Raw genomic sequence first — 23,761 nt, 5'->3', positions numbered from 1 at the left:
ATAAAATCAACATTAATTGGACCGTCTCCAACATTCCCATTTTAAAACAGGGTAATTTAACAAAAATATAGTTTTAAAGCTGAGTATGCACAACACAATGGCTAAAATGAGAGTCTTGTGGTACTTTTTGCTGTATAGGTTTTTGAGGGTCATAGTTTATTTCTTTAAATGCATGGAATTGTATACATATAGTTGCAAGAAAAAGTATGTGAACCTCTTGGAATTTCATGGTGTTCTGCATTAATTTGTCATAAAATGTGATCTGATCATCATCTAAATCAAGAGTATTGACAAATATAATGTGCCTAAAATAATAACACAAAAACAATTCTGATCCTTCATGTCTTTATTGAACACACTCATTCAACATTCAAAATGCTAGTGGAAAAAGTAAGTGAACCCCTGGAATCAATAACTGGTTGACCCCCCCTTGGCAGCAATAACCTCAACCAGGCGCTTCCTATAGCTGTGGATCAGACCTGCACATCGTTCAGGAGGGATTTTAGCCCATTCTTCCTGGCAGAACTGCTTTCGCTCTGTCATATTCTTTCAACGTCTCATGTGTATGGCTCTCTTCAAGTCATTCCATAGCATCTTTATTGGGTTGAGGTCTGGGCTCTGACTTGGCCATTCCAAAAGGCGGATTTTGTTTTTCTGAAGCCATTCTGTTGTGGACTTGCTCTGGTGTTTTGGGTCATTGTCCTGTTGCATCACCCAACTTCTACAGAGTTTCAGCTGATGTACAGACATTCTCACATTATCCTGAAGAATTTTTTGATACACTTGGGAATTCATCTTCCCCTCAATGACTGCAAGCTGGCCAGGCCCTGATGCAGCAAAGCAGGCCCAAATCATTATGTTTCCTCCACCATACTTTACGGTTGGGATGATGTTTTCATGATGATATGCAGTGCCCTTTTTACGCCAGATGTAGTGCTGCGTGTTCTTCCCAAATAGTTCAATCATTGTTTCATCAGTCCACAAAACATTTTGCCAATACCGGTATGGAATGTCAACGTGCTCTTTCGCAAACTTCAGGCGTGCAGCAATGTTCTTTGTAGTAAGCAGCGGCTTCCTTCGTGGTGTCCTGCCATAGACACCCTGATTGTTCAATGTTTTACATACTGTAGACTCATGAACACAGATGTTAGCCAGTTCCAATTATGCCTTCAAATCTTTGGCTGTCACTCGGGGTTGTTTCTTTACCTCATTGATGAGTCTTCATTGTACTCTTGGGGTCATTTTGACTGGGCACCCACTTCTTGGTAGAATAACCACAGTCCCAAAGTATCTCCATTTGTAGATCGTTTGCCTAACTGTAGACTAGTGAATTTCTAAGGTCTTTGAAATCACTTTGTAACCCTTTCCAGCTTTATCTAAATCAACAATTCTTGATCATAGATCCTCTGAAAGCTCTTTTTGGCGAGGCATGGCTCACATAAGCATATTCTTATTGTGCGGAACAAACTCAAAAAGTTTTAGTGGTTTTTATCAGTCAACGTGGCTCTAGTCCACACCTCCAAACTCATTTTCTTAACAAGACTCCAGGTATGCTAACACCTGACTCCAATTAGCTTTTCTGAGGTCAACTCAACGGTTCACATACTTTTTCCACTAGCACTATGAGGTTTTTATGGTTGTTCTCAATAAAGACATGAAGGATCAGAATTGTTTTTGTGTTATTATTTTAGGCACATTATATTTGTCAATCCTCTTGACTTAGATGATGGTCAGATCACATTTTATGACAAATTAATACAGAACACCATGAAATTCCAAAAGGTTCACATACTTTTTCTTGCAACTATAGATAACTGTAACTGGAAGAGGAATAATAGATGTAGATTTTGAGTCATTCTCCCTACCTCACCTATCCCCAAATCTGTTTTTGAATAGAGCAGATTTGGAAGGGTAAAAGTGAAAAATGGAGGGAGGGAGGAATAACTGTTCTGCTGATGGATGTAATTCCACCACTAGCAAAATAGTATCATTAAAAGATTTGATTCTTTTTCTTTACATTACACATTTCAATGGAAAACCATCACACTTTTAAAGAACCATTCTTTTTCTAATATATAACGTAATTAGAAAAAAAGAAGTATCACCTATTTTTCAGTTCTTCAATTTTGTGTTTGCAAAGTTGTTCATGTTCTTTTTGCAAATGCTTCAGTTCAGCTTGAAACCTATTATGTGCTGCCTGGACAAGAAAAAGAGGTCTGTGTTAAAAGTGGCTTGAGCACAATTACAGTACATACTGACCTACATTTTAGATAGTGGAAAGGTCCTACAAAACCTTTTTTGAAATTATATTCTGCTAGACCATGTGTCTCACTTTTTCTGTTCATGCCTTATCCACTTTTGCCTCCACATCAGCAGTGACATAATCTACACATCTGAGTTCACAAAATATAAGAGTTTATTTAAGTTTACATTACTGTGAGGCAACTCTGTATTTAGAGCACTTTAAGGCTGTGGATGGAAAATTCAAACCTCTGCATCATGGTATGCTTTTCTTTTTGCCTGTATTTCTGTTTTCAAAACAATACATGACGGTCCTAGAGTTTGAGCTGCTTCTGTTATCTTCTCTAATTTGTCTTGCACAGTTCGATGTTTAACTTCTGCTGCATCTACTTTAGTCTGAAAAACAAATGTCATAAAGTGTTGAGAATAATGACACCAAAAAGTTATTGAAATTCAAATCCATCAGAAGGTAATGAGGTAGGTTAACATGGCTACATTGTTTGGAATGTTACAAGATAAAAACACTTTGAAGAATGTAATCTCAATTGTATCTTGCTTTCCAATATATTTCAGACCTCATTCACCTGTCATGAATATTGAAGTATGAACATTATGGGCTGAAACTAGTGTAAACAACAGTCATCTTAACATATGGGTGTTTTCATCTTTGAGCCCTCTTTAGACAGAGAAAGTAGTAGTCCCCCACTGCTCCTTCTGGCAAGCAATCAATATGAAATTTCTAATCTACTAAATCTGAAAAAATGTACTATGCACCTACACTTCTGTCCTTAATCTGATCAACTGAATAGTTTTCTGCCTATTATGCTCAGGTACCTGCATGAAAAGTAAGACAGATTATAGACATGATTTAAATATAGCTCTGTTTCCAGAAGGAAGAAGCTTTGACATCTGTTTAGAAGTAATGTTCATCTCAATTTGTTTTGTTAAGTATTACATATAAGCTAAGTCATTAGATGGTTAAATGCTACAATACACAAGCCCTGGACTCTGTTTTCCATAACTTCTATTAATTCACATAACAAAAGAGAATCTTTTTACAGATCCTATTTAAAAGAACTCAAATTAAGAGATCTAGATGTTCAATTCTTCAACCTTCTATGTGCAAAAAAAATTATTTTACTTATAAAAATATTATTCCATAATTAGCTTTCATTTAGCTAGATGACAAAATAGGTCAATAGTAAGAGTATTTGTGTAATCCTGCATATGACAGGTCAGTTGTTTTTAATTTTTGTAGTCTTCTAGATCATAACCTGAAGACTTTCCTGAGAAGTGACAAATTAGTGACAACATAAAGGCAATTCTACAGATTTTGGCAATTTCTAATAATAATATTTTAAAAATTAATCTTAATGTTTCAATGGAACAACAGAACCCAGCATTTCATGGCAAACTTTGCAACAAATATATATACCTGCCATTCTTTCACTTGCTCAACAAATTTCTCAGTACTTGTTTCTTGGGCAGTAACATTAACACTGAATTCTTTTATTTTATTTTCAGTATCTTGTACCTAAAATATAAAGTCAAAATTAAAATCATTCACAAAACATTATAATCAAATTAAATTCATTTACAGAATATTGCAGATGATAAGCAATTACCATTCTCCAAGCTATTTGATGCTGCAATTCTTTTAGCTCATTCTGCATTTCACTCAGAGCAGCGATACTTCTGTAACGTTCGACCTTCTCCAAATATTGCTTTTTAAGTTCTTCAAGAAACTACAAGAAAATATAACAAGGCAGCAGGGGAAATACTACAATAATTTCTGAATGGGTATCATTGACTTAAAAGGTCAGGCCCAAGATAAAGTACTAGCATTATAAGCCTTTCCAAGAAATTAACAAATTCAGTAAGTAACAACATGGCCCAATTAAGACTTTTAAGAATCCTTTCCAATAAACCATATATACTGTCAGACTGATTATCAAGCTATGTATTGTGCACTTCCTCCAGGTGTTTACATTCCTCTAATTGTTTGGTTAAATTCAATCTGGTTTGTTTGTTTATTTATTTATTAAATTTCTCCCCCACCCATCTTTCCCCAATGGGGGATTCTGGGCGACTCACACAAAACATTAAAACCATAAATACCTATAAATACATAAAACGTCAAAATTTAAAAAACATTACTAAAAAAGAGGAAAACGAGAGTCCAAGAAGATGAAGAATCTGGGGCTGAAGACAGCAGGCCTCTATGGGGCTAGCCATCCCCACGCTTGAAGTATTCCCTCCCCACCCCAGGCCAAGTGGCAGAACCAGGTCTTCAAAGCCCTATGGAAGGCCAGGAGTGAGGGGGCCAATCACACCTCTGGGGGCAGAATGTTCCAAAGAGTGGGGGTTTGAAGTAATAGTTTCTAAAAATCCCTTAAACAAAATTTCTCTTTCAGCATAATGAGAAACTGGAGCTTAAGAAACCAGAAAAATCTGGTTCCTGAGACATCTGTTGGTGGTTTCTGAGATGTTTCTGATGTATTGCAGTGCGATCCTTTTCATAGCTTGTGTAGGTTGTGTTGTAGTAGGTTGATGTATGTAGGTGACACATTTGTTATAATAAAAAAGGAACAACTAGAGAAGACACATGAAACCATCAATAACATCTTCAAAGGAATAAAATTCACCAGAGAGGAAGAAAACAACAACACGCTACCCTTCCTGGATATCTTCATCAGCAGAGGAAACAACAGCAAATGAGAAACCCAAGTTTATCAGAAGACAACCCACACCAATCAAGTACTCCATTACCAAAATAATAACCCAATCTCCCACAAGAGGAGCTGTGTAAGAACATTATTCAAGCGAGCACAAACACATTGCAGCAACGCAGAACAGCAGAAAAAGGAAAAAGACCACCTATACAACATCTTCCAACAAAATGGATATCCACGCAACTTTAACAAAAAGTGCCTGACCACTCAACCTACTACAACACAACCTACACAAGCTATGAAAAGGATCGCACTGCCATATATCAGAAACATCTCAGAAACCACCAACAAACTATTACAACCACATGGCGTCTCTGTAGCACACAAACCAACAAAATCACTCCAAAATATCTTAAGTAAACCAAAAGACCCAGTAGCACAAGAAGAAAAAACAGGAGTCATCTACAACATACAGTGTAAGAACGGTAACAAACACTATGTAGGACAGACAGCAGAAGACTAGCAGAGCACATCCACAAGCGCCAACTAGCAGTCCAAAGACATGATGAGGACTCCTTAATCTCACAACACATGGACTCAACCGTAGTTTCAGTTGGGAAACTGTCAGCATTTTAGACCAAGCTAAATCCAAAAATGCAAGAGAATTCTTGGAAGCTTGGTATTCAGACAAGGCAGCAATTAACAGACACATAGAGATAAACAGCATCTACAGACTACTCAAAAGAGACAAAAGACCAGAAGAGTGCCTCACCAGCAATCATCACCCAGATAAGCAAAGGTTACCACCAGGCACACAATCAAGCAGTAAACATAGGCTAATCAAGGAACTACCAGATGAGCACAACAAAACCCCCACCCTCACCAGCACTGGCAAGGCAGGCCACAGTATATAAATAGAGAGCAAACCCCATCCCATTTTAGCCCTGAAGATGTTACCTAGCCGCATAATGAAACGTTTGCAAGAAAAGAACCAAGCTCAGAGAACCCCAAGGACTCCACAGTTCAGCCCTAAGCTACACATATTCACCTCTACTGAGTTTTTACTAACATTTAAAAAAGTAAAAATGCATTTATTTGTTTTATGTTAGAAATTTATGTAGCCTTTACTGGTATATTGTTGCTACAAACTACAATATTAGAAGTAGTTTCTAATACCTCTTCTCCTTGTTTAACTTGATCTTTCGTTCTTTGCTTAGTTTCCATGATGTATGAATAATCTTCGTTCATCTGCTCCAGTTGTGTTGCTTTCATAAAGAACTAAAGAAACATAAAAATCATATTTCAAAACTGTTTTTTAAGGAGCACAACTCTTTCATACAGTTCAACAAAGCTCTGTCTTTTCTACTCCCCAATTCAATACATACATCTCAGAGATGCGATATTAAGCTTCTCCTGAAAAAGCAAGTTAGGTTCTTCTGTGCAACTGTCCATATATCCCTCTAGACTTCCTTCTTCATGCTCTGCAAGCTACTCAAAATTTAGGAACTGATGGCACACACTGGTTTTCCATTCTTCAAATGATCATATTTTTCTGCACAAACATGGTTCACATTATATACATTGGAAACCATACTATATGGTGGCTTTATTACCTTGTATTTGTCACCTTCATTTTTAGAATGTAAGAACTGTTTGCTCATTTCCTGAGTGAGTACAGAGACAGGATTATCTACCTGCAACAAAAACAGTACTTTACTTTGAAAAAAATATAAAAAGTCAGCCACTTGACATTCAACTATTCTCGTCCATACCTATTCCCACACTACATTTTCATAATTACAATGGTCCAGCTTGTTTTTAAACTTCTAATGAAAAACATACTACTGTAAATTCCTTTATTGTATTTATATTATTTTACATCTTTAAGGGTTTTTAGATTTATGAACTGGTAACTCAGCGGGGTTTTGTTTGTTTGTTTGTTTAATTCAATTACAAATTCCACATATCCTATGACCTACAATCCAGATTACCAATGGGACCTTCAACAGTAAAAATGTATATACAGTGCTGTTCAGTATGGAATTGCAGTTACCTGGATATTAAAATGATCCAGAATTGCGGTAAGTTCTTCTTTCTTGGAAGAAATTAGGGCCCCTGAATATAAGAAAGAATAACTATAACTATCATTAAAAATATGACTATAGAGCCTTTTAATAGAACAGGCTTTCTAATAATGTACCCATTTAAGAAAAAGTTGTCTGAGCTTCACTATGTAATTTAGACAAAAGGCAAATCTGACCAAATCTGACATGAAGCTCAGAGTTAGATATGGTGTTGTCAATAGGCCTATATTGCTAATAGCACCATTTATTGGAAGTTGATGGGAAAAACACAGTCTCTTAACAAGCCAGTTCTTTAATTCAATGAGATTTTTATCTGCTATTTTGTGATTAATACCAGCACAGCACTCACACAATCCACCATGCCAACAACTCTGTAAGTATTTATTTATATCCAAATTGCCTAATTGCCACAGAAACAGGCAAGGAGTTAGAACAGAATGTGAAAGCATTAGTCAGCATTTTGATCATCAGTAAGTAAAATGGTGTCTATTATGTTTTGAACCAGAGTTCCCATAAGTCCCAATATGACCAATGTCCATGGTTTATGGGAACTACAGTCCAAAATATGTGGAAAGCACTAGACTGCTTACTCCTGACTTAGACCATTATAGTTAATGATTGCTGACTCTGGATTATTTAAGCAAGCAGAAAAGCAGCAAGAGAAATAGCGGAAAGAGAAAGGAAAGCCCCAGAAGCAAACCACCTAAAAATAAAACAATTGTTTCTTCCTTCTTATATATTTGGATGAGATTCACCAGTTCATATAAGATAATCATACATAAAGTTTTTTTTTTTAAACTGCTCTTAAGTAACCTATGCTTGTGGGCTGGGAGGAAGAAGACTATTAAGGGGCTCACTGAAAAATATACTGATCTGCAATGAGGAGATAACTGGCTTGGCTGAGCACTAAGTATTTTAAAGCTTAGGTTTCTTCTCTGCCATAATATGCCTCTACCACCTTCTGCCTTGGAATTGGTGATATTCTACTATTTGTATAGCTGTGATAGTGTATCTTCAGGCCCTGCAAGGGTAGAAGCATTAGGATCACAATCCAAGACATGGTATTTTCACAAAAAATGTAACTAAGTAACATCAATGAAGGGGTGTTTCGCATATCACACTGAACTTAAAAACATACCAAAAACGTATTACTGGAAGAGGATAAGGAACAACATGCAAGTTCAGCTTTTTAAAGCTCAGTACAAGTAGTTCTCACTTAACAACAGTAATGGGGCTGGAATTTCCATCGCTAAGCAATGCAGTCATAAAGTGCAACGTCACATGACCACATCGCTTAGCGACGGCGATCCCAGCAGTCCCTGTTGTCATTGTTAAAACTGCAACTTGCAATTTCCTACCAGCTTCCCACAAGCAAAGTCAATGGGGAAGCAAACTAGAAGTTGCAAGTCCCAGGCGGCTTGCAAGCAGGTTGGAGCAGTTAAGTACTAGAAGTGAGGCAGGGAGATCCCACACAAGTGCATGCAGGCTGAGGAGGTGCTACAGCATGATCTCATACTCTGTAGCAGGGCTCCTAGGGAGAAAAAGTGGCAGGAGCAACTTGCAGTCTTCCCTGCTGGCTTTCCCACTGACTTTGCTTATGGGAAGCCAGCAGGGAAGGCTGAAAATGGCAATCACATGACCGTGGGACATTGGAGCCAGTTGTCAAGTGCCTGGATCATGATCACGTGACTGTGGAAGTGGTGCGACGACCAGTACTTTGAACAGTTACTGAATGAGTGGTTGTTAACCAAGGACTACCTGTACAACTTAACTTTCTTCAAAAGGTATAAACATTCTCAAAATTGAAAGTGAAATATAAACAAACCTGAACTGCTTTTCAGCTTGTAACTACGATGTCCTTCCAAAGTTATGTGCTGATTTATAATGATAGAGTCACCATATTGCTCTGGTCTAAATGCATCTTCACCTTGATTTCGTAGAGTTATTGAAACATCTGCGGAACTGAACCACAAAATGATTTGCCATTGAGAGAGTGCTTATTTATAATTGCAGTACTTTAAGTGGTCACAATATGGCTTCAACAACTGCACTGGTCTTAGTTTAGAAAGCTTATATAGCTAGAGCTTTGAGAGACACCCAACAGCTCCCTACCCTCCAGCTGCATTTTGAGCATGGTTCCCATCTTTTAACTCGGCTCAAGGATCCAACTGAGTATCAGTCACATAAATGGAAACAAAAGAAAGAAAGAAGAACAAAGGCAATTGCAGTGCAGGTGAAGGATGGCTCATATGACTATCGAACTGACCACTCAAAATACCAAAGTTAGAAGTAAAATAAGATGCCTTTCTTAATAGTTTGTATCTACATATCGATAGAGTAGTAAGTTTACTTACCAGAAGAAGAGTAAGCAGGTGTTAAGTGCCAAAAGAACTGAGCATGACAATTTCAAAAGACAACACTGGCATACAAAATATAAAAGGCTGAATATTTTTAGCAACGCAGCAGAAATCTACATCACAATTCCCTGAAGAACACAGCCAGTGCTATAATAGCTTTGGTGGACTGAATCCAGAGCATATCTCAGCTGAACGTTTTGCCAGCTAGTAACAGAAACCAGAGTAGATTAACTGGAAAAGAGCTGTGGAGAATAGCCCTCACATCAATGAATCCTGAACTGAAGGAAGCAATCTAAACTTTTCTAAAGTGTGCTAGTGCCTCCTCCTCCTCTCAGGTATTTTTCCACATTGACTACCTGCCTGCAATGGAAAGTCTCTATATCCATTCACTCTTACTTTTGCCAAAACTTCCCTCACAGCAAAACAGCCTCAAAAGAAATTAGAGTTTCTAATTAAAATACCAGATGTTCCTTCCCCATACCTGGCACTGCAAAACAGCCTAAAACTTATCATTTCTAGCTGAAAGTCCAGATGTTCCTTCCCCACACTTGGCACTGCTCTTGCTTGTTCTATTCCAATTCTGGAATTCACTAACCTCTGTCCATCTTTCACAAATACTTTCAAAGATGATCCTCGGTTTGTCACTGTGGCTTTTCCTCCAAGGCCTACGATCAGGGCAGTTAGCACAGCACTTTTCCCACCTGAAGAAAGCAATAAACATAAGTGGATATGTGAATCAGCAGTGATAGAACTGCTATGCTGTTTGCTGTACACACAAAGACCTTTTAAACAGAAATTTGTCTTTAGCCCCCGCCCCCAACCTTTCATCCAGCCCTTCCCCACTATTAAAAAAAAATGCTTCTCAAATAAGCTATTAATGAGAAAAACAGGAGGAGGAGAGGAGTCATTAGAAAAAGTGTAGGTCTATGAATGGAGAGAAATACACCTAAAATACTTGATTCAGTAACAAGATGAATAAGGCTGAAAACCCAGTGCTGCGGTAAAGACTCTTCCTCCAGCATAAGCTAAGACAATAGTGGCATCATTCATTGTTCTGTTTTCTTAGCAACCCAGGGCAGTCCCCTGAAGCCAAGCCCAGAGATGGTAGTGTTAGTGATCAGAGGGAGCATGCTGTGAGCCCAAGGCTAGCATATTTTGGGAGCACCTCAAGTCTTAGCTAGAAGACCCCTGCTATACTGCTTGTAAACAGTAGGGAAAAGGAAATTAAACATCTTTCAGTCTCAGAGATAATTATGCACTGGCTTAACCATCATCCAAACGTCCTTTCAGCAATCCCTGCCAACAAACAGCAGCTCTCAGGCTCTCAAGAAAATCAAAATAGCTGTTCAGTGGCTGCAGTAACCATTGGGGGCAAGTGGCAGGATTATACAAAGGCAATAGATACAAACTTCAGTATGGCAGAGGGTGCTGGATTCTACTACCTCCTCTATATAGTTGCCCCTAATTACCTGATCTTCTCATTAACCACCTTCAGCAGAAGGGTACTCAAGGAGGAAGTGCTATGACTGCTGCAAGCAATAGCCCCTCACATAAGTATCCATTTCACCTCAAATACCTGATCCAGTCAAGGTAGGATGTGCATATCTTACCTTTCCTTCACTATGCAATGATGGGGAAGAGTAAAAGGACAACTGCTAATATAGCTACCAACACCTTCCATGGTGCATGAACAAGGCACAGGTGAGTGCTGCTTTACACAAAGGTGCTGGGTGTGATTGACTTGGCAGAAGAGTATTGTGACATGTTGAAGAGTTGGCTGTCTGGACATTAAAAACCTAACCATGATTTCACAGCTGTCATGGAAAATTACACCAATGTGCAAAGGCACATCAGGTACAACTATCAGCATCAGCTATATTGCCTATAAAGTGCACCTGATTGGGCAGGATAGTTTTGGTGTGGAAAGAGCAGCACCAAAATTATCTCAGCAGGTTGTCAGAAGTGTCCTTATGGACAAAGGGCATAACATTTCTGGCTATTTCCTCTGAAGTTTTAAGGGAAGGCTAATGTTAGACCCCAACCAGGTAGCCTTCCACCAATCTGAACAGATTATCTTTCACAATGTCCCCATCCAGTGGAACTCCATCTACTTTCCATTCAAACAACAAGCAATTATAGGTGCATGACATGGCAAGGCCCTTGGAACTCCTTGACCATTAGAGTTTAGATTTATGAGCATTTTCTGCCTTTGAACCATTATTTTTCACAACACAGAGGCACTTATGCTGAACTAGGTTCTGCTCTTGGTTCTTTTCTTACAAATGATTCTGGGCAAAATACAGAAGCTTAGACTCTGGATTCTGGAGTTTTATACCAGTTGAAAACTTGAATGATGAGCAAATATTTGTACTTGCCAGTCTATATGATCCAAGGGTGAAAGAAGCATGATCTATAATGGCAATCTCTCCTAGTGGAGTGATCTCTTGGTTGCTCAAAGGATGTGGAGTAGGCCACATCCAGGAGGAGAGATTTGGGCCATCCAACAAATCTCAACATCAGCAGTCAAGGCTCTGCTTAACATTTCTTTCTGTTTTATCTGAATAAGCCAAAGGAAAGCAAGGCAACAGATCTGCTCCTAATTTGGGCAACCAATGCCAAAATCTGATCAGGCATATAAATTCAATGACGTGTATTATCGTGCTTCATTCACAAGTATTAGTAATATTGTGAGGTTATAAATTCAGACTGCTAGTACAAAGCTGGATTGTCCAGATAGGTATGCATTCTTTCCATGCTCTTGTAATATGCTGATTGGAGCTTTAGGATGAAACTGAAGCAATTCTTTATTTTCAAAGACATTTTATAAGCTTCACATTAGCAAGATACAAAGGCATGCACAGAATACAAAGACATAGGCTAAAAAACCCTACACAATATATTTTCAAGACTATTTGGTTGAGCTCTGGTTCTTCTGCCTGTTGCTACAGAGTTTTCAGTTTGTTTAAAAATGCATAGAAGGGTCTTTGCTGAATTTTCCATGCCTATGCAGTCTGTGCATGCTCTTAGGACTTGCTGACACTGGGCTTAAAAAGTTGAAAGACAGTCTGGGAAGATTTGGTTGTTGGCTGTATGTATGTAAAGCAGCAGCTCTTATTTTGCTGATGAGATGTCAGTGTATTTTGTTAAATGCTAGTATTGTTGCTGGCAGACCCCAGCAAAAAAGTAACCGTAGGAAAGATAATCTCTTTCAATCTCTCTCCCTCTCTCTCTCTGGCTGTTGTAATGGAAATTTATGCTACTGATACAACTTAGTAATACAACCACTTTTTTCCAGTTATTCATCTATATATAATGTTTAGAAATGTTTAAAGAAACACATAACAATGAAGAGCAATTTATAACTTTTGTAGAATCTTGCATGAAATGAGCTTCTCACTGAAGAAAGCTGATGAGAGTTCAGCTGTTTGTCCTATCCACTGGTTCTAGCACTTCAAGGTAAGAACAGAGAGTTATTTGTTTCTCTGCCAGTTACAGTTGCCAGTTTCAACTGCTTCCTATATGGATTTCCCCCCATTTTTTCAAGTCCCCCCTTTCATCAATCTTTCTGGTAGTTGGCAGGTTGGCACCAATCAGTATGGACTATCACTTCAACTATTCTTGTGGCCTTCAGATAGAAAACCAGGGATCAAAAACCTTATTTTATGTTTCCCTTATTTCTTATGGTTCAAAATAGTGTAAGCTTTAGTCCAATGGAACAAGGAACTGTTTCAAGATTTATACTCTTAGAGCACATCCAACTTGGAATTTTCTAATGCAGCATTTTTATTACAGTTGTTTAGATCCAAACTGAAACAAAAAGAATGTTTACAAATTTTCTGTATACCTACTGTGAAAAGCTAACACCATGACTTTACTTTTGATTAAAGAATTAAAACTTACTTCCATTGTTTCCAACTATAAAATTGACATTGGATCCAAACTTGAATGGCCCCAACATAGAATGGCACATAAAGTTCTTCAGTTGGATACTTTCAATTATTCCAACTTTCCCTGAGACCTATAGGTACATCAGAAAGACATTTTAATTGCTAAAAAAAACCCAGATCACAAGTCTCTTCTACCCAAGCTGAGAAAATCCCAAAACCTTACAATGCTGATAACACAATGCTTGAGTGGTTCTGAAATTCTATGGTACTGTGATTCCTAAAATAACTAAATTTGTTGGACCTCCCCTAAAAAACTAATGATTTCTTTGGTATTAGAATTGGGCAAGAAATAAATATATCACTTTTAATCTGTGTATTACAGGAATTCTCAAAATTTGCAGTACAGCAACTGCTCACTATGTGCTTGTGCAGGAAAAATGAAAAGGCCAGAGTGTGTTTTGTCAGTGCTCCCACTTTGCCTGCACAAGCCTGATCATATATTTTTTGGGAGGGAAAAAAAACTGTGTTCCCCCAGGAAGGCCCAACATAGAGTTTAAGAATACCTGTTGTAGCAGAAACCTTGGAAACAATTCCAGCTGGTTGTATTATTCCTCTACTGTTTTTCAACATATATAAGGTTACAAAGGTTGAGCTTTTATATGTAACTATCAAACATTAAAACTAGAGCCTTCTAACTTTCCTTTTTACCTGTCTCTGTATTAATCAACATTTTAAAAAATTCTGAGAATAAATATTGTATGTTAAGCCTAAAACATACTATTTTATATTGGCCTTTCTCAGATTCCTTTTTAATGCCAGTGTGCAAAATCTGAGGCTTCTCGATCATGTGCATACCCTCAAAGAATGTAGCCCGCAGAGGTATTTTATAAAATTGTTGATGAAGTTTTAATGTGACAAAAGGGGAAAATGAAATCCATAAAGTAATCACAAGGAAATTTACATTAAATAAAATTTAATTTTTGTTTTGCCCACAGCCCCCTGCAATGTTCAGAGTGGAACTCCTAGCATGGCATTCAAACAACATTTTATGCAATTTCCAAAATTCAGTTTAGTCTAGGTTTCTGGTTAAAATTTAATGCAGGCAGTCAAGGCTGATGCTATTGACCAAAGCCAAAACACAACAGCATTAAATGCCACGACCTGAATCCTGGCACTTCATGCCATTGACTGCCTTCTTTCTCAGTTCAGCTAATAATTAATTAAAACAGGAGTGGCAGTTCCACACAATAGGCACAGACATCCAAATTGAATGCAAGCACCTAAGTCACACAGCCTGCATTTTGACCCTATAATGCTTATTTTGTCATTGCTCCAATGCCTATGACAGCATGGCTAATGGTGAAATATGTTTAGAGTTATAGTTCAGCATCTGGATGACCCCAGGTTGCTCACTGCTGAGTTAAATGTATAGGAAAATGGTTCTTCTAAAATAGATGATTAATTTGATACCTAGTTACTTCATCAATTGGGGGTCTCTTTTGGAGACTTCCAGTGGCAGGCATGGCAGTTTGATCATTTTCAAGATCGTAGAGATGGCATCTCAGCTGGTGAGTGCTCAGCGGGCACCACAGTACCTTTAACTTCCTCCAGACAAGGAGGAAGCTCAAAATCAACCTATTTCCTTGTGAGTAAATCGCAAAAATTGAGGTTTTTGCAAGAGGCTTGTGAGTGGAACAGCCAGGAGGCAAGGATTTCATCTCTGCTCATGGCTGAAGTGCAGCCTGTATAAGGACACTGGAACCAGCCCCATTTCTATACCATCTTTGGATTTATCTATTCTTCAGTTTAAGAGAGACTTCTTTTTACAGCAGATAAGTATTTCTCTTGGTATTTTTCTCATTTTTTGGAGGGACTATAAGTTTTGGGAAGATCTGGAGAATTAAAATAATTAAACTTCTGAAACCTTCACAAAAAGTGGGATAATTAAAGCGGTATAAGAAAGTTAACAACGGAGAAAAGGGAAGATTTTCTTTGAATCTTTTTTTATTTTTCATGAATCTGTATTGTTAAAATCATAACTGCTTTAACAGACTCTGTTCTTCTAGTTTTCTTGTAATTGACCTGATAATTGGCTGGGATCATATATCAAAAGAACACAGTAATCAGTCTAGCCTATTTCTAGCAGAGCCTATTTTTAACTGAGACACCTGCTGGCAATTGCGTGTAATTACAGCTCTAAAGGTTTATAGCTTTCGAGTTTTTTTGCCTGGATTTTTTTCCCCTCCTTTTTCTCTTTCTCTTCTCAGCTCTACATTTTACTCTTTGGAGCTTTTTATAATGGCAACATGTAAAACCTGACGGAATGTTAGAAGAGCCTCTATGGAGCAGCCAGATAAAGAAAGAGAAGATAAGCCAATTTCTGCTAATTTGATTAAATCAATGTTTGATGAATTAGAAGTTATGACTTCTGAAAAAAAGATGAAAGAAAGATTGGACAAGATGAATATTTTTGTAAAACAAAGTCTGCTGATATGAAACCAATGCCTGGAGAAATAAAACTAACTATAGAATGAAAATCTTGGAGAATAAATGAGACATTAGAGATATAGAATTTGAAAGAGGAATGGCTAAGTTGGCTTTGTTCAAACTGAGAAAGAATTTTGTTTGAGGCTTAGAGCCATTCCAGAGGCCCCAAATGAAGATATTTAGAAAAAGGTGGTCCAGGCATTGTCGGATTTTTTATATTGGAAAAAAGAAGAGACAGGAGAGGAGATTGACAAAGTGTATTGGATAAATTCACATTTTGCTACATTAAGACATGTGCCAAAAATGTTTTAGTGCATTTTGTAAGGAGAAGTACAAGAGATCAAGTTTTGCAATAGCATTTTAAATCAAGACTGAAAATTGATAATGCAGATATAGTTGTTTTAAGATAAATCCTTATTAGAATTTTACGTAAAAGAATGTTTTATGGGGGGTTTTTTGACTGAGGTATTAAAGCAGAAGATACCATTCCATTGGGAGAAACTGGAAGGTGTAACTTTTACTTTACAACAGAGAACTAAATACTGTTCAAAAGACTAGAGAATTTCTGGAAAAATTTAAAGATGTGTGAGAGGTTCAAATGGAAATTGCAGAGAAGACTGACCAAAAATTACAACAGAAGAACTTGAAAAAGATGATTTGGAGTAGGTGCCACTGGTATAGATTTTTTTAAAACTATTTGCTTAACCATGGATTATAAATGTGTAATGTGGAATATAAATGGGGAAAATTCTCCTCATAAAAGGAAAAAATTATTTTCAGAACTTGAAAAAATTAAAACAAGATGTAATTTGCTTGCAAGAGACTCGTTTTAAAAATAAAGACACAAACTATTTAATTTGTAAAAATTTGGGAGAAGAATTTATTTCGGCAGGACCAAAAAAAAACAAAAAACTCATGGAATTGTCTTATATGTTAAATACCCATTTAAAACCACAATTAATATTGACTGATCAACATGGCAGATTCGTGGGGGTGGAAATTGAACTACATGAACTTAAAACTTTTGTATTGGGACATTATGCTCCAAATGAAGGTAAAGGAATTTTTTATAAATGACTTATGGAACAATTGATAAATCTTTCTTATGAAAACTGGTGTTTGATGGGAGATTGGAATGGTGTTGTTTCTCCACAATTAAACAGAACATCTGAAAAGAAAATTAAAAATACTCAAGGTAAATTACCAAAGATTTTTTTCGATTTGATGGACAATTTAACTTTAGTGGATATATGAAGACCAAAAAAAAAAAAAAGGCAATTCCAGAGAATAAACTTATTTTTCTGAAAGACATAGATCCTTTTCAAGAATAGACATGATATGGATTTCAAAAAACTTGGCTACTAAGACAACTAAAGTTGAGATTTTATCAAAACCTTTTTCTGATCACAATCTGGTGAGCTTGATTCTTAAAACAAAATCTACTACTTTTAGATGGAGATTAAATTAAATGTTACTACAAAAAGAATGGATAGTGAAAGACTGTAAAAAGAAATTAGTAGAATTTTTTGAGAATAATTTAAACAAAGGTATGGATTTAAGAACAGTTTGGGATACAAGTAAGTCCTCTTTTCATCAGTATTATCTGTATAAAGGACAAGATATTTCTCTGGAAAAAATAGATGATGATTTAAAAGTTCAAAATCTACCATGGCTTACAGATACATGAAGGTAGACTATGAATGGGCCTGTAACAATAATGGAACTTTTGAAAGCTATAAAAAAGATTAAACCAGGAAAAGTACCTAGGCCGGATGGATTACCAGGGTCTTATTATAAATGTTTAAGGATGAAGTTTTACAGCCTCTCCAGAAGACAATGAATTTTATTTTACAAGGAGATGGGATGCCTTTCCAGCTGTGGAAAGAAGCTAATATTGCTCTAATACCTAAAGAGAGACAACATTTAAATTTAAAAATTATAGACCAATTATCATTACTGAATAGTGACTGTAAGTTATTTACAAGGATTTTGGCACATAGATTGAAAATGCCTTTACAAAAATTTATTCATGGAGACCAACGTGGATTTTTACCTGAAAGACAATGTTAGAACAGTATTAGACATTATAGAATATTTTGAACAACATAATGAAAAACAAGCTGCACTGATCTTTCTGGATGCAGAGAAAGCTTTTGACAACCTTAATTGGCCATTTTTATTTAAAGTTTTAGAAAATATGGATTTTGACGAGAACTTAAAACAGGTTAAATCGATAAATACATTACAGAAAGCACAAATTATTGTTAATGGAGAATTAACAAAACCATGTGAGATTGAAAAAGGAACAAGACAAGGATGTCCACTATCTCCACTTTTGTTTATCTTGGTTTTGGAAGTTTTGAACGGAGATATAAGGCAAGATGAGGGGATAATGGGTGTAAAAAGAGACGTATAAATTGAGAGCTTTTGCAGATGATTTGATGCTGGTGTTGGAAGAGCCATTGAAAGGGATGGGACTATTGTGCACTAGCTGGTTTTAAAATTAATAAAAGACAAAGATGTTAACAAAAAATATGAAGACACAAGATCAAATAGAATTGATGAACAAAACAGGTTTTAAGATTGAGAAAATCTTAAAATACCTGGGGTTAATTTGACAAATATGAACTGTATGTTGTTTCAGAATAATGATGTTAAGATATGGAATGACGTTTAAAATGATATATTAAGATGGGAGAAACTACAACTGTCATTGTTGGGAAGAATTTCTGTGGTAAAAATGAATACTTTGCCTAGGATGTCATTTTTGTTTCAGACAATATCAGTTGTGACTACTGACTTACCATTTAAACAATGACAGAGGGATATATCTAAACTTGTGTGACAAGGCAAAAAATCTCGAGTTAAAATACAAGGTGTTGCATGATGCCAAAGAAAGAGGTGGTTTAGCTTTACCTGATTTGAAATTGTATTTTGCAGCTTGTTTAGTCTGGATGAAAGAGTGGGTGACACTGAGAAACAGAAGCCTATTGGACTTAGGGACATGATTTGAGATTTGGATGGCACAGCTATTTATGATATGACAAAGTTAAGATTAATGCAGAGTTCAAAAATCATTTTATTAGACATGCCAGCTTGAGAATTTGGAATAGATATAAATCTAGATTGTATCCAAAAATACTTTTATGGCTATCACCACAAGAAGCATATTACAGAACAGAAATGGTAATTAAGCAGAAATGTTTAACTTACGATGACATTTTAGATTTCTACCAGGGTGAATTTAAAATAAAATCAAGATTTGATATCAGAAGGATATATATGTCAATGGTTTTCACATGAACAATTAGTAGAAAGATTTAAAGTTGATAAAAAGACCTATGGTTCTAAATGTGATAAAACTGTATTTGAAAGTGAGTTATGTACTAATGATGAACATCTTATTGCTAAAATATATAAACTTTTGTTGAGATTTGAAACAGAAGATAAACAAGTTAAAGACTGTATGAAAAATGGGCTAAAATTTTGGATATACAATTGCAACTATAGGAAAATATGTGGATGAAAGGGCTGAAATTTACATTATGTATAATCTTAAAGAGAATTTTTATAAAATGATGTATCGATGGTATTTGTCACAGGAAAAATTGTCAAAAATGTATAAAGGGACTTCAAATATATGTTGGAAATGTGAACAACAAGAAGGGACTTTTTATCATATTTGGACATGTAATAAAGCTAAAAAATTTTGGATTCAAATACACATATTAATTCAGAAGATTTTGAAGATTAATATACAATTGAAACCAGAGACATTTCTTTTGGGGCTGATGGATAAATAATTGGAAAAATCTCATGGAACTTTGTTTTTATATATAACTGCAGCGAGGCTTTTATATGCTCAAAGGTGGAAAGACTCGATATTACCTACAATAGAAGAATGGATTGTAAAGTTGATGGAACTAGCTGAGATGGTGAAATTAATAGCTTTGACTAGAGAAAAGACATTGGCTAATTTTAATACTAACTGGAAGCTCCTTTTGGACTTTATGTGGGTAACAGAAAAAAAATATGATATATGGATTTGATAGCTAAATTAATAGATTATAGAAAAAATGGATGTTAAGTTGAAATCTTAAGAGTAAGAGTTTAATGTATGTTTTACTTATATCTGCTGTAGGTTGGAAGTCATTCTTTTTTTGTATTTGTTTCTTTCTTTTTCTTTACTTTTCTGCACTTTTGCTTTCTTTCACTTTATTCTTTCTATTTCTTCTATTCTTCTACTTCTTGTTAATTTTTATCCATTTTTTAAAATTTAATAAAGTTATAAAAAATTGGGGTTTGTGATTGTTTCAACATTCTTGTTTGTTTGTTTATTTTATTATTCACATTTATACAGCCGCCCATCTCATACAAAGCAACTCTGGGTGGCATACAACAATTAAATAAAACAGCAAATTTAAAAAATCATTATAGGAAGATAAAAAGTAATTACTATAATAAAAATCTTATCAAAAATTTTAAAATATACAAACCCCACAGAGAGAACAGAATATCAATCATAGTGGAGCCATCAAAGAATGTCTCCAGTTCCCAAAGACCCCCAGGCCTGATGGCATAACCAGGTCTTGAGGGACTTCCTAAATGAAAGCAGGGAAGAAGTAAGCCTAATTTCAGAAGGGAGAATGTTCCACAAGGAGGGAGCCATGGCAGAGAAGGCCCGCCTCCTGGGACCCACCAAATGCAAGTCCCTGGCCAATGGAGCCCATAGCATACCTTCTCTGCTAGATCTAATAGGACGGGGTGATATAATCAGGGAGAGGTGGTCCCTCAGATAACTTTTAATTTTATTTGTATTATTTAAACATATTTTTATTATTTAAAATTATTTGTTATAATTCTACTTTTCCTTTAAAAGATAATTTCAAAATTACATTGTTGCACTTATAGCTTACCAATTGCGAGTCAGAACTACAGTCACTCTGCAGCTGTGAGAATTCGTCACTAAGGTCTTCATTAGAGCTATCTTGCCTAGCTCTTTTGTTGGATGTTGGCACTGAAAAATGGCCTTCTTTTCTTTTCGCCATAACTAAAAGCAAAAATTAAATAAAAGTTATCTCACTCCATGCATAACTGCAAACATTGGCAGAATGCAGCCAAAGGTAGTACCATTCATCTCACTGCAACAAATTTAAGAACTGGCATATAAATGCTGCATTAAGTTCAAAGACTCCCTGTAGTGTTTAATTCTTGCTGTATAATTCCCAGTGAGGGAAAGATCAGGAATTATTCTGAAAGAGTGAAGAGAGATACACTTTAATCATATTTTGCTAAACAGAAAAGTTATACATTCAAAGAAAAAATAGCCTTCAAAATGATCAAAGAACAATGAAGTAGTATGTATATTTTATGGTAGCAGTCAACTCATGGCCCCCATGACAGCACTCCTGACAGTAAATAATTCTATTTCATTAGTGTAATTTCAGGTCATTTTCTTCAGATTTTGGAGGGGGGTAGGGAGCACTGATCTCTCACTCAGATTCTCACCTTTAAAACACACATAAATATACACAGTACCAATTTTAGTAAGGAAGGGGATTGACCATTTTGTTTAAAATAATGGAAATGGGAGTAGTCTGCCTCACATATGCCTTTTACTCCCATTCTCACTGTTAAAATCCTCAAAAATAAAATACAGTTAAAATTTTTAAAAAGGCCAACATGTCAGCCATACCTCTTCTGGTGATATTAACCAAATAGTCTGCAACCCTCCAGGATCTCAGAAAGCTAGGTTTGGTGCCCAGCCGCTCGGAACTGTCTGCCACTTCTATATAGTCAGTTTCATTTTCAATATCTGGCAACTACAATTTTTTTTTTTTTAAATCTGCGCTCAGTCGTTACCGACTCTGCAGTGACTGCTTTGGACAAGTCCTTTCCAGTTTTCAAGGCAAGGTGTTTCGGAAGTGGTTTGCCAGTGCCTCCTTCCTAGAGCAGAGCCCAGCTGGAGAGCGCAGGAGGCGGGGTTTCCGTTGCTTTGCGCCCTTTTTGAGCGCGCGTGGTTTTTCACGCTTACCGGCAACTGCTCCGGACTCCTTTTTACAAGGCGCTGCCAGCATTTTTCCTCCCACCGGAGTGAGAGTACCCATTTATCTACTCACATGAGTTTTCGAACTGTTGGGTTGACAGGAACTGGGGAGGAAACAGGAGCTCACCCTGTTAACGCGAAGGCTGGACTCGAACCGCTGAAGCGTCGACCATTTCTGGCCGGCAACTTTCAGCGTCATTAAGCTATGAAAATTCTCACATCAGTTATTATTCTATTGTAAAAGGCTTTTAATTCATTTAATTTTCTTTATTAAATTTTAATAAAGTTTAAAGCAGCTTTATTTCTCTGCCTCTTTCGGGGGGGGGTTGTTGTATAATACTTTTTTTAGTTTCAGCTTCCTTTTCAATTCTTCTGTTAAGTTTCTTTTGGTTTGATTTATAAAGATATGGATTTATGTTTTTATTGAACCTCATCCTTAATATTGACTATAGGACAATGATTAAATCTAATAAATAAATAAAGATTGATAGAGAGTAAATATAGAAAAACTCATAAAAAGTTAAGTCTCTTTCAAGTTGAATTTGACTCCTCTATGATTTCATGAACATGTCCATATAGTTTTCTGGGCAACAGTCAGAAGTGATCTGCATATTTTCTCAATTTGCCTACCTAGTCTTACAGCACGAGTACTCCCTAGTAGTCTCTCATGAAAGTATTAACCAGCCCCAACCCTGCTTAGCTTCCATCATTTACCAATATTTTCAGTTGGGAGTGGCCATCTGTTAAGATAGTCATATACATGTAATATATATATCAAATTTGTCACCACCCATCTCATTAAAAAGTGACTAATTAAATGAAGCTTTACTATATTATGGCATAGCCTAAATATAATCACCCATTATACTAAATGGAACTAGTGGAAATTTGATATTATACTGCTTTCGTGCTACTGGTCCTTCAGGAGTTTAGGAAATCCCCACTTCAGAATGTCTCAAAAAGGCATTCCAGAGGCTTGACCAGGAGGGGCGGAGAATCCAAAGTCTTTTTAAACCTATCCTCATAATTTATAATAGTTTCTTAATTGCTCTAAATAACTTTCTTCTCTTGCCAAGAAAATGCCCTTTGTAAGGAAAAGAAAGATGAAAGCTCGTTTTGATTCTTTCAAAAAAAAACAAAAAAGGCCGGTCTCCACTTCCATCCCGCCAGGCTGCACTTAGGGCACGCAACTGTATGGCTAATAAATGCAGTGGAAGCAAGGCTCATTAATTTCACTCCCAAAGTTAGGTCTCGGTTTAGTTCTGATGCATCTGGATCAGATCACACTCCCACGGATGAGAGGGATCTCGCTTCTGCACTGGCAGCATATCATAGATGGGGAGCCTCGCACTCCAAAGGATTTCCAGGAAAGCCCCCGCTCCCTACCCGTCCTCGCATCCCCTTCCCTCGCCTGAAGCTCCTGCAAAGGCGACCCGCGGCAGGCAATGCCTCTCCCCCGTCCTGCGTGGCTAGGGTGGGCAGAGCGACTCTGCAGGGAGCACAGCGGGAGGGCTGACCTCTAGCCTCGCCGTCCTAACACCAGGTGAGAAATGCCGGGAGCGAAGTGCCACGGGATTAGGACGGAGCCCCCTTAGAGCCCACCCCGTTATACTCCGGCCCGCTTGGATCCAGCCCCCAAGCCAATCCCGTTCCCAAGCCCTTTCGGGCACGGCGAGGGGTTTCGGGGTTGCCCCCCGGGGCAGTCTCCGATGCTTGAAAAGGCTGCCGTCCTTCGCGCCCTTACTTGGAAGCAGAACGTCGTCTCTCAAAGATTCTGTCGAAATGACCGTTGTGAGGAAAAACGCCAAGCGCGGACGCTGCCCCCCACCCGCCCTCCTCTCGAAACACCGCAGCCGAAGCGCGCCTGAAGCTAGCGGGACGGCCAGGGCGCATGCGCAGTTCCCAGTTGTTCCGTCGGTTTCGATTTCTTGGCCGCTTTGCGTGAGTGGAAGACGTCTGGCTCCCGTCTGAAAACCGCCATTGGCGG

General features: G+C 37.2%; 1 protein-coding gene across 1 annotated transcript in view; it reads right to left on the bottom strand.

Annotated features, from left to right (window-relative positions):
• Positions 1-23,754, bottom strand: part of SMC6 (structural maintenance of chromosomes 6) — a 55,137-nt gene extending 31,383 nt beyond the window's left edge. Inside the window, exons 1-12 of the mRNA XM_088135811.1 lie at positions 23,519-23,754; positions 20,645-20,778; positions 13,255-13,372; positions 9,950-10,055; positions 8,823-8,959; positions 6,967-7,028; positions 6,527-6,607; positions 6,090-6,191; positions 3,867-3,986; positions 3,677-3,775; positions 2,491-2,637; positions 2,106-2,197 (exon numbers count right to left, since the gene is read on the bottom strand). Coding sequence (XP_087991937.1) covers positions 2,106-2,197; positions 2,491-2,637; positions 3,677-3,775; positions 3,867-3,986; positions 6,090-6,191; positions 6,527-6,607; positions 6,967-7,028; positions 8,823-8,959; positions 9,950-10,055; positions 13,255-13,372; positions 20,645-20,776 — 1,196 coding nt within the window. The 5' untranslated portion in view covers positions 20,777-20,778; positions 23,519-23,754. The remainder of the gene's footprint in view (positions 1-2,105; positions 2,198-2,490; positions 2,638-3,676; positions 3,776-3,866; positions 3,987-6,089; positions 6,192-6,526; positions 6,608-6,966; positions 7,029-8,822; positions 8,960-9,949; positions 10,056-13,254; positions 13,373-20,644; positions 20,779-23,518) is intronic.
• Between the last annotated feature and the right edge of the window lie 7 nt (positions 23,755-23,761).

This window comes from Python bivittatus, unplaced genomic scaffold (genome assembly GCF_059951505.1).
Source record: "Python bivittatus isolate LINGU-HERP-01145 unplaced genomic scaffold, Pbiv_v1 ctg000020_np1212, whole genome shotgun sequence".
Lineage (NCBI taxonomy): Eukaryota > Metazoa > Chordata > Lepidosauria > Squamata > Pythonidae > Python > Python bivittatus.
The sequence above is the reverse complement of the archived record's forward strand: the minus strand, read 5'-3'. Positions and strand labels throughout refer to the sequence as shown.